A 12,500-nucleotide genomic window follows, 5' to 3' on the forward strand; every position below is an offset into this window, starting at 1 on the left:
CTCTCTCTGTCTCTGTCTCTGTCTCTGCCTGCCTGCCTGCCTGCCTGCCTGCCTGCCTGTTTGTCTGTCTCTCTCACTCAGACACACACACACACACACACACACACACACACACACACACACACACACACACTCACACACACACACACACACACACACTCACACACACACATACACACAAAAGCAAAAGCAAAAACAAAACACACACACGGCCGCCCATATAGTATTCTAAAAAGTTAATGAACGCTCACATAAGCTCCAATATATATGCAGATTCCCTCACACATATGCAAAATTCTGCCCACGTAGATAGTCATAGAATATCCGTAATCCATTTCATATGAATCCCGTACATCCATATTAGAATCCCGTACATACATATCAATGCATTTTCCACAACAGAGAATCCAAAAGTAAATTTTTCCCCTCGTATATGTACTTCCCTTATGGTATTTTTTTTCACTAATCTGATAATTAGTCATTTCGCCTTATCGTAACCCGGAATTAGAGGGAAAACCGCTAACTAGAAAGGGCGGGAAAACGATGGCTTTTTGAATACGGGTTTCGTGTGTATTTAAAATCGATCTTACTCCTCGTGGGGGTAAAGCTTACCTGCCTGAGTTAATGTCTTTGTTTGGCATGGCTAGATAATTAAGAGGAGATGGGCCTAGTTAAGTCTTAATTGTGGGTTTTTTGAGATGCCAGGAGGTCGTGCCCTAGGGGTTAATTTCACCGTGTAGGAGGGGTTGGCCCAAAACCTTTTTTTTAATCCGTTTTTTTCTTGCTCTCTCTCTCTCTCTCTTGCTCTCTGTCTCTCTTGCTCTCTGTCTCTCTTGCTCTCTGTCTCTCTCTGTCTCTGTCTCTCTCTCTCTTTCTCTTTCTTTCTCTCTCTCTCGCTCTCTCTCGTTTTCTCTCTCTCTCTCTCTCTCTCTCTCTCTCTCTCTCTCTCTCTCTCTCTCTCTCTCTCTCTTTCTCTTTCTTTCTCTCTCTCTCGCTCTCTCTCTCTCTCTCTCTCTCTCTCTCTCTCTCTCTCTCTCTCTCTCTCTCTCTCTCTCTCTCTCTCTCTCTCTCTATCTCTTTCTCTCTCTGAATCTGCCTATCTCTGTCTCCCTTTCTATCCCTCTCTTTCTTCATATATTTTCTTTGTTTCTTTATTTCTTTGCACGTTCTGCATATCATTTTCTCCTTCTGCTCTTTCATCATTTCTCACAATTGCTTTCTCTGTGCCTTTCCCTCTTTTTTACCTTTCTCTCTTTCCCTCTCCTTATTTTCTAATCTATCTCTTTCTTTGATTTTACTTCTTTTCTTACAATTTCTCTGACCCTTTCCCCCTTTTTCTCTATCTCTTCACTTCCTCTCTCTTTCTTTATTTTTACTTCGCTTTTATCGCAATCACAACGAAAAACGAGTCAGGAAAGCAATGACCGTTATATCAAACTCGTAAAACAACGAAAGATTCAATAGTAAAATCAAACAAAGGCAATCAAATAATTCAACAATGATGATCATCCTAAATCTCAGAGTAGGATTAACGTCGAAAAAAAAATATATATATAAACGTTCATTTTCAACCCTTTTGAAACACCGAGATTTAAAGTTTTAGTGTGGTTATTATTATGATAACGATGATAATATTCGCTTTGATATCTAAAAATGCCCGACGCCACTGAATTCTCGGAAATGTTAAAATGCTCGTTTCATATAGGTACTTACTGTGTCTCCGCTTAGGAAGTGAAAAAATAAAAGAAATGTCCTTTTAAAATGCTTCATAAAGGCATTTCTTAAGCCTTCGCTTATGAAGTGAAAAGCAGACAAATTTCCATTTTAAAAGTCCCTTCATAAACGTATTTGCTGTTTCTCTGCTTCTGAAGTGATAGAAAGCAGACACAAAACTGATAAATTTCCCTTTTAAAAGTCGCTTCATGAATGTATTTGTTGGACCTTCGCTTATGAAGTGAAAAAATACAGACAAATTTCCTTTTCTAAAATTTCCTTCATAAATGTATTTGCTGTGTGTGTCTCCGCTTTTGAAGTGAAGACAACAGACAAAAACAAGACAAATTTCCTTTCCCGTTAATACACAGGAAGCGACGCCTACCGTGAGAGATGATGGGAAGACAACAGCTCATCCTCCCCCACAGGTCACGGAAGGTCAGCCTGGGTCAGGTCACTTACAGGGCGAGCTCTTGCCATAACACGGGTTCTGGATTACGAGGCTATACGATTCTAATAACCCTTTTATAACATCAATAACAACAAAATTAAAGAACAGAAGGTGATCATAAGACTTGTTTCCACCACGCGAAAATAACACATATCGCAAAATAGCCACCATGACGAGGACATCACTAAACCGAAGCCTAAGACAACCGCTGTGGCAACATGACCTAGCTATACTGACCGTGAAGGGGGGAGGGGAAGGGGGGGGGGGTTGAACGGTCACACCCTCTGAAACTATTGTCACTCGTGGTCCAGTTAGTGTGCTAGCTCGAAGTCGAACTGTGTCTGTGTGTGCGCGCTTGGTGTCTCGACAAATTTCTCTACATAACAGTTTGAAGTTATCAAGCCGTACGAGTGGAAAAATTGGGAACGTTTTCCGACGATTTCAACAGAGTGAACGAGTGAAAAATTGGGTGACATTCAAATCGACACAAAAAAGAAAAATATATAGAGAGAAAAAAATACGAAAGAGGGAAAGAAAATAGATTGAACAAAAATAGATAAGGAAATATATCTAGAAGAGACAACGAAAACAAAAAGGAAGAATACAAAGAGAGACCGAAAGAAAAGAGATAAAAAAAAGTGATAAAAAACAATTCTCAAAGTCTCCTACACTGACCAACTCTCACACTGACAACCGAACCAGTATTTCCTCCTCCGCGAAACCATTCCCATCGACCAATAAACCAACAACAAAAAAACAAGAAAAAAAAAACGAAGAGAGACAGACGAAAAATAATCTTAAACCAGCCTTCAACACCTCTCGTATTGACAAACTACCCGACGGTTAAGGACCCACGCAGTTGTTTCCACCGTTAACCAACCTCCCTTACCCTCGGCCGCCGCCCTGGATTCGCTCGAGGAAATCCAGAACCAAAAACTCCTGGACTACCGCGACCTGGACTACTACGACCTGGACGACCTCGACTACCACATGAGTTGGGTCAGGCGGTCGTGGGGCGGGCAGGCGGTCGTGCCGCAGCCGGGGAGTACGTGTTTCTGCGCTATTTTGCCATCTTTTGGAAATGAGTTTTCTTTTTCTTATTAATTTTTTTTTTTTGATTTGTTTTAATTTTCATGTAGTGTTTTTTTATTAGATTTTTTTTCTTTCTCGTGATTTTTTTTCTCTTATTTTATCATTTTGTTTTGTTTTATTTTCCTATATTTTTTCTTTTATTTTATTTTCCTATATTTTTCTTTTCTTTTATTTTCCTATATTTTTTCTTTTATTTTATTTTCCTATATTTATGATTTTCTTTTCTTTTCCTATATTTTTATTTTATTTTATTTTCCTATATTTTTATTTTCTTTATTTTTCCTATATTTGTTATTTTATTTTATTTTCCTATATTTTTATTTTATTTTATTTTCCTATTTTTTATTTTATTTTCCTATATTTTTCTTTTCTTTTCCTATGTTTTTAATTTTATTTTTTCTTTACCTCTTTCTTCGTTTTTTACATTTTGTTTTCTTGTTTCTATTCATTCTTGTTACTCTTCTATTCAGTCTGGTACAACTTCGTTCAGGGAAGCGCCTCTACGTTGCTATGTTCATGGATAGGAAACCAATGAAATTTAAAATAAAACTGTATGTGTATGTGTGCGTGTCTCTATGTGTGTGTGATTATGCATTTTGCCAGATGTTGGAGAAGACACGTATGGTACAATATATTTACAAAATCTATCCATCATTACACTCTAAAATATTATTTAAAAAAAAAAAAACAATAATAATGGTGCCGTGTATATCAGTTCGTCCTTAAGATCATTGTCGAATATTTTCAGCTACATTCATCTTTTAGTTCACCTAAATTCGTGTGTGGACAAATTTCAGCTGAGATTTCTTTACTCCATTTTGAGTAACTTAACCCAATGCCGTCGGGGAAAATGAACAAAAAATGGGGAAAATGCTGTGCCCATTTTCTATATTTTTTGTGAAATGTCTGCTCATAGATGGCTTTGCTAGTGCTTAGCCACAAAGGAGTCAATTAATAGACCTTGTGACCATACGTGATTTGAATTGGCGGGAAAAACGTGTTTTTTACTAGTGCTATGGATATCGATGGTGTTATTTTTATTATAAACATTATAATTATTATAATGTTTTTTAATAATAGTAACAGCAAAATAAGGTAATGTAAAATATTTCGTAAATCAAAGAAAAGGGTGAACGGGCGAGACGGGCAGTACTCCTAACTGGCTCATTGGTGACTTAGTACAAGTATAGCCATCTATGTGTAAAAACAATCAAACAAGTACTAACAGTGGGCATAGCACGTGTCTACCCGTCGTACCCGTCGGCAAGGGGTTAAAAAGCCTTGTGAGAGTGTCACACACACACACACACACACACACACACACACACACACACACACACACACACACACACACACACACACATATATATATATATATATATACACACACACACACATTCATACATATATACATTTACATATATACATATTTCTACACATGCATACAAATAAACTATATATATATATAAATAAATATACATGCTTATATATACATACATGGATACATGCATATACATCTATACACACATATACATGTATATACATATGTATATATATACATATATATACACATATGTATATATATACACATATGTATATATATACATATGTAATATATATACATATGTGTATATATACATATGTAATATATATATACATATGTGTATATATACATATATATATTTACATATGTATATATACACATCAATATATATACATACATGCATATACATCTATACACACATATACATGTATATACATATGTATATATATACATATATACATATGTATATATACATATATATACACATATGTATATATATACATATGTAATATATATACATATGTGTATATATACATATGTATATATATACATATATATTTACATATATATATATACATCAATATACATATACATATACATGCATATGCCTTTACATATATATATATATATACATCAATATACATATACATATACATGCATATGCCTTTACATATATATACATATATAGAGAAACATGCATATACATATACTTATATATATATATATACATATATACATACATACATAAATACACACACACACACACATATATATGTGTGTGTGTGTGTGTGTGTGTGTGTGTGTGTGTGTGTGTGTGTGTGTGTGTGTGTGTGTGTGTGTGTGTGTGCGTGTGTGTGTGTGTGTGTGTGTGTGTGTGCGTGTGTGTATGTGTAAATAAGTATATATATATATATATATATATATATGTATGTTTATATGTATGTATGGATGGATGGATGGATGTGTATATTATATTATATATATATAGATAGATATATACAGACACAGAAACACACATAAATGTGTATGTATATATACACATATATACAAACACAGCCAGGGATCGATGTCTCACATCAACCGTGCTTATAAAAAAAATGTTTAAGACATACAAAACTGTACAGTATTCTCACAACAGCAACACCCGCATTAACTACCGTATGTAATTTTTATTTCTGTGGAAACGCATTTCACACAGCATACAGCTGCGTGACTCCGCCTTGGTAATAGCACCTCACTTATCGACAAATTATGATTAATTGAATTATTTATATAAAAAGGAAAGCAGATAGGGCGGGGACGCAATTATAACACTTTTTTTTGTGAGAAACTATTGGTGGAATTCGTTAGGAGGTTTAAATCGTTCCAAAAGACGTTATGCACGAAATACTTTATTGAAAGACAAGACGTTTCGAACACCTGGTCAGGCCAATGGAATTTCGAAATTATTCTCACTTTTCAGAAAACCCATTACGTGTAGTATCCTTGTATGGCGAGGATAGTGTGCATTATCATTATGTATGTATACACATACTGAAACCACTAGCATGATGTAAATCCCGCGCATATCTGTTGTTCTGTGCAGTCGAAGTCAGTATGAATTCTAACATTCTCCCATATAAGGTTATTCGGAAGACACTTTGATGTTTATCATAAAAAAAAAATTACTATTAGCTTAATTAACACAAGACTTATTTTCTAAATGATTCTGTGACACTTAGAACCCAGCCATAACCCTTATTGGATAACATGTAATCTAAAGATGTATATAAAAAACATAAATTAACATTCCTTTTTCTTTTCAGGTGCCATGAACTACCCATCAACAACGCAGGCGCTTTTTGCGCTGATCGTCATGATCATAGTGCTGCTGTTCATCCTCGTGTACTGCTGCTGGGGCACCTTCTCCTGCGCCCGCCAAGATGACGCCTCCACTGCAGAAGACGGCGCAGTGGGCACCCAGCAACAGGCGCAGCAAGGGGGCGGGCAGATGGTCATAGTTCCATTCAGCAACATGCTATATGTGGGAGATCCGGAATCGCGGCGTATCTACCAGATCCCCCTCGACCAAGACAAACCCCCTGCCTATACCGAGGTATTCACAGCCGGGCCTCCCCCTCCTTACAGCACGGACAACACTGCCACTGACGTCTCCCCTCCCACGCCCGGCGCAGAGCCCGAGACGAGAGCCTTGCTACCGGACCTTCCTCCTTCCTATGAGGACTGCTTGTCTAGCCCTTCTTCAGACGACAAGACTCAGGCTGCTGCCACAGAACCTACTCAGGATCAAACATCAGCTCAGGAATCGAATAATGCCCAGTCCTCTACTGAATCTTCAAGCCCGCAGACAAATAGCACCATATCCCCTGAGTTGCACCCTTCTGCCATAGTGTCCAGTGTGTCAGGCCAAACAGAAACTCGTATCTCTCCCAATGTAACCCAAGGTTGGAGGCTGGAAGGTATCATCCTCCGACCAGCTAACCTGCCAAGCCTAGAGAGAAGAGTGGTGGAGACTGAAGACAGCACAACCCAGCCGTCCCAGAATAGTACACAATCCAGCTGAGAAAATACATTAATATTGTGTTGTTTTAGATAAGTTATCCTCTCTTTTTTCTAATGATCTGTCTCAAACTATATATTCTGACTTATCTGTGCCCTGTGGTGCATAAAATGAATGATGTATGTGGATCTGATATGCTGCAAACAGTGGACACACTCCTTGTCTTTATACAATGTTGCAAACGACTCTCAAGTTCTATCAAGGAACAAATCTAGTCAGCCTACTTCTGAAAAGTTCTGCTATCTCCAACACCTCGCCTAGAACTATTACTGTGGCTTATCCTGGATTATGTTCTTGACAATGAATATTTTATACTGTGCATATGTGATAGGTCATGAAATGGCTTAGTATTTAAGGATCTTTGTTGTATACACGTATCTTCTTCTTCTTCCTTGTCACGTTATATTGTGTCCTATCTCTGTGTTCATTTCTACTGTGATGAGATTGAAAAAAAAAATGTTGTTATATTCACTTTCATGTTTTTTCAAACACAATAGCACATGCTCACATATCTCTACTTTTTAATGCTAAATGTCTTATGTCAGCTGAAAGTATAGGCCTAAGAATCAGTAACAAAAAGGGAGGAAAAAATGTAAATATATAGTTAGTAAGGTGGAAGAGTAACGACAGCTCAAAGAATCTGTCAATTCATAAACTGATATTTCGACCCAAGTCTAGTTAATTAGATGCACAGCAGCGACTTTCTTTTCCGAACGAGGGTCACATTGGTTTCTTTATATCAGCAGTGCCAAAGCCGGGACGATAAAATACTGCATAGTAATACTTTCTTACAAGCATCACTATGTTGTCTTATTTTAATGATGGTTGTGCTAATAATGCAAACTGATTTACTTTTTATTTTTTTTATTTTATTGATTCTTTATCTTCTTTTTGACTGCAATAGTTTATATATCCTTGTGAAAAACTATCTGTTGATTATATACATCTAAGCTTTTTATAATGAAGCTGACATATATATACTATAATTAAAGTTTAAAAAATCTCATTAGCCATATTGTGTTCAAACTTTATATTATAGAAAAACGGAGAATGCTAAAAGAACTGATGGTTGTGAATAATGATCTTGAGGTTTAAAAATTTTTAAGCATTTATGTATGACTGTTTTATTAAAATTGGTAAAAATACGATGACATACTTTTTTACCCAGAGTAACCAGATATATTTTGTTTATACACCTACTGAAATGAGTGACTTCATGTGTAAAATTTAAATGACTAGATGGATTTTTTATAACTAAGTATAAATATTCTATACAGAGGTCAAAACTGAAAGATTACACTTGCAAGCCTCAAAAAACATGTATGAAATTCCTTTTATTCTTAAAAGTATAGATCTGTATCCATAGATAAGTATACTTAAGTTGGCCAGGATCTATATAAGTACATTATAATTCAAGAGAGGTACTGCATTGAACAAAATAATTAAAGACATTAGTCATTACTCAGAAAATAGAAGATTCATAATATACATCTATATCTATTACCATCAATATTTCTTATATATTCAGTCATGTTCTTAGCAATCCACAAGTAAACTGAGAACATATAGGAAAATATCTCATGTATCTTTTTTATCTACTTGTGTTAACTGGCAATAGTATCTGATGTATGCCAAATATAATATTTTTGTGAAACTAAATCATTAGGCAACAATATCAAATATCATTAATCTATAAATCTTCCTAACAATTATCACTGAAAATAACTTATTGGGAGTTTCAGGCCAACAACTTGTCCAAAGGTACTTAACCAGCTTATCATGTACCTTAGGCCTTTTAGAGTATCTAAATCTTTGCGATTTTTGCTAAACTCTGCCATTAATTTTGCCGTGTTGCATGGGTGTAGCTGATAGAAGGGTCTCCCAAGCACAGGATGCTCTTGCTGCGTCAGGCTCTCCCATTTCTGGTGTAGGATCTGCTTGCTGTGTTGTGGGCTTACCCTTCTCCACATGTCCTCAAGTGTTAGAAGTTTACCTGAGTGATTGTAAGCATTGAAAAACAACACCGGCACAGAATAGCTGATACTGTAAGTGATGTGATATTCATAAGTTATGATGGTCTTTAAACAAACGTTGTGAATAACTGAAGGATCTTCAGGCCATAGGTCGTCATTGTCTTCCATAATGTCAATAGTTTCTATATTGTCTTTAGTATTCCCATCTTTATCCCCACTGCATTTCTCACGTGGAGGAAGGGAATCTTGTAAAACATCTTCAACGCGTTCCAACTTCATAAGATAAAAGTTTCCTTCCTGTAGGGCATCACCTTTGGCTTCCCAACCATCTTGAAGTTCTTGTGACAACTTGAGAAACTCGAGGCAACTCCCGGTGAATTCTTCATATGATATGGTGCCCATCACATCTGGTGGAAGAAGAAAAACATATTGACTTCTCTTAGCCTCTTATGGCATTAAGTCATTTCATTTGTCATTTCTGGTGATGACTGGCACCCATTCTCTCACTTAGGCAATGAGAAAGGCTTTGGTTATTGTCGAAATTCCTCAATAGATTGGCTCTGCGCAATTTTGCCATCAGATGACCAGTTTCAATGCAGCAGGCTCATGCTATTTCAACTCGATAATAATGACAAATAAGCATTAAACATAATTTATTTTTATTTGTTCATAAATACTTCTTGCAGTTTTATATTAATTTGGTTTATTCAGTAGCTATTACTTACATTAAAGTTGAAATGTAATGCACTGGGTGATCTTGTATATAACCCTAAGTTTCTCTTATTCACAAACTGGCTGTCAACAGTGCAGCAAATAAAATACTGTACTCTTTACTTTTTTTTTACTGCACAGAGTTAACTTGTGTCCAGAATAGATTTGTACTTCTGGCCAAAACATCCCATCTACCGCAACACTATACCCCAAAGCGCCCTTTCCTCCCATCACATCGGCCCTCGCAACTACCCTCCCATGCCGTACTGCTCCTCAAAGCACTCCTTCAGTTCATATACCTTCCCCCATGGCACCCCTCCCATTGCCATACCTTTCCCCCATGGCACCCCTCCCACTGCCATACCTTCCCCCATGGCACCCCTCCCATTGCCATACCTTTCCCCATGGCACCCCTCCCACTGCCATTCCTTTCTCCATGGCACCCTCCCATTGCCATACCTTTCCCCCATGGCACCCCTCCCACTGCCATACCTTCCCCCATGGCACCCCTCCCATTGCCATACCTTTCCCCATGGCACCCCTCCCACTGCCATACCTTCCCCATGGTGCCCCTCCCATTGCCATACCTTTCCCCATGGCACCCCTCCCACTGCCATTCCTTACCCCATGGCACCCTCCCATTGCATTAACTTTCCCCATGGCACCCCTCCCACTGCCATTCCTTTCCCCATGGCACCCTCCCATTGCATTAACTTTCCCCATGGCACCCCTCCCACTGCCATACCTTTCTCCATGGCACCCTCCCATTGCATTAACTTTCCCCATGGCACCCCTCCCACTGCCATTCCTTTCCCCATGGCACCCTCCCATTGCATTAACTTTCCCCATGGCACCCCTCCCACTGCCATTCCTTTCCCCATGGTGCCCCTCCCATTGCCATACCTTTCCCCATGGCACCCCTCCCACTGCCATTCCTTTCCCCATGGCACCCTCCCATTGCATTAACTTTCCCCATGGCACCCCTCCCACTGCCATTCCTTTCCCCATGGCACCCTCCCATTGCATTAACTTTCCCCATGGCACCCTCCCACTGCCATTCCTTTCCCCATGGCACCCCTCCCATTGCCATACCTTTCCCCATGGCACCCCTCCCATTGCCATACCTTCCCCCATGGCACCCCTCCCATTGCCATACCTTTCCCCATGGCATCCCTCCCACTGCCATACCTTCCCCCATGGCATTCCTCCCACTGCCATACCTTTCCCCATGGCACCCCTCCCATTGCATTAACTTCCCCCATGGCACCCCTCCCACTGCCATACCTTTCCCCATGGCACCCCTCCCATTGCCATACCTTTCCCCATGGCACCCTCCCATTGCCATACCTTTCCCCATGGCATCCCTCCCACTGCCATACCTTTCCCCATGGCACCCCTCCCATTGCATTAACTTCCCCCATGGCACCCCCTCCCATTGCATTAAACTTCCCCCATGGCACCCCTCCCATTGCATTAACTTCCCCCATGGCACCCCTCCCATTGCATTAACTTCCCCCATGGCACCCCTCCCATTGCATTAACTTCCCCCATGGCACCCCTCCCATTGCATTAACTTCCCCCATGGCACCCCTCCCACTGCCATTCCTTTCCCCATGGCACCCCTCCCATTGCCATACCTTTCCCCATGGCACCCTCCCACTGCCATACCTTTCCCCATGGCACCCCTCCCATTGCCATACCTTTCCCCATGGCACCCCTCCCACTGCCATACCTTTCCCCATGGCATCCCTCCCACTGCCATACCTTCCCCCCATGGCACCCCTCCCATTGCCATACCTTTCCCCATGGCACCCCTCCCACTGCCATTCCTTTCCCCATGGCACCCTCCCATTGCCATACCTTTCCCCATGGCACCCCTCCCACTGCCATACCTTCCCCCATGGCACCCCTCCCATTGCCACACCTTTCCCCATGGCATCCCTCCCACTGCCATACCTTCCCCCATGGCACCCCTCCAACTGCCATACCTTTCCCCATGGCACCCCTCCCATTGCCATACCTTTCCCCATGGCACCCCTCCCACTGCCATTCCTTTCCCCATGGCACCCCTCCCACTGCCATACCTTTCCCCATGGCACCCCTCCCATTGCCATACCTTTCCCCCATGGCACCCCTCCCACTGCCATACCTTCCCCCATGGCACCCCTCCCACTGCCATACCTTTCCCCATGGCATCCCTCCCACTGCCATACCTTTCCCCATGGCACCCCTCCCATTGCCATACCTTTCCCCCATGGCACCCCTCCCACTGCCATACCTTCCCCCATGGCACCCCTCCCACTGCCATACCTTTCCCCATGGCATCCCTCCCACTGCCATACCTTCCCCCATGGCACCCCTCCCATTGCCATACCTTTCCCCATGGCACCCCTCCCACTGCCATTCCTTTCCCCATGGCACCCTCCCATTGCCATACCTTTCCCCCATGGCACCCCTCCCACTGCCATACCTTCCCCCATGGCACCCCTCCCATTGCCACACCTTTCCCCATGGCATCCCTCCCACTGCCATACCTTCCCCCATGGCACCCCTCCAACTGCCATACCTTTCCCCATGGCACCCCTCCCACTGCCATACCTTTCCCCATGGCACCCCTCCCATTGCATTAACTTCCCCCATGGCACCCTCCCACTGCCATTCCTTTCCCCATGGCAC

General features: G+C 40.8%; 2 protein-coding genes across 11 annotated transcripts in view; one reads left to right on the top strand and one right to left on the bottom strand.

Moving 5' to 3' along the window:
- The window catches only part of LOC125041821, a 53,558-nt gene extending 45,272 nt beyond the window's left edge, over positions 1–8,286 (top strand). For 8 of the 9 annotated variants that reach the window (XM_047637147.1, XM_047637143.1, XM_047637148.1 and 5 more), the window contains one exon: positions 6,386–8,286. In XM_047637147.1, coding sequence (XP_047493103.1) covers positions 6,386–7,143 — 758 coding nt within the window. In that variant the 3' untranslated portion in view covers positions 7,144–8,286. Of the gene's footprint in view, positions 1–2,463; positions 3,210–6,385 lie in introns of those variants that run through there. The other variant, XM_047637141.1, reaches the window with a different exon arrangement.
- Positions 8,287–8,461: 175 nt separating this feature from the next.
- The window catches only part of LOC125041822 (ubiquitin-like-conjugating enzyme ATG10), an 8,753-nt gene continuing 4,714 nt past the window's right edge, over positions 8,462–12,500 (bottom strand). For both annotated transcript variants that reach the window (XM_047637150.1, XM_047637151.1), the window contains one exon: positions 8,462–9,520. In XM_047637150.1, coding sequence (XP_047493106.1) covers positions 8,853–9,520 — 668 coding nt within the window. In that variant the 3' untranslated portion in view covers positions 8,462–8,852. The remainder of the gene's footprint in view (positions 9,521–12,500) is intronic.

Source organism: Penaeus chinensis, chromosome 31 (genome assembly GCF_019202785.1).
Source record: "Penaeus chinensis breed Huanghai No. 1 chromosome 31, ASM1920278v2, whole genome shotgun sequence".
Lineage (NCBI taxonomy): Eukaryota > Metazoa > Arthropoda > Malacostraca > Decapoda > Penaeidae > Penaeus > Penaeus chinensis.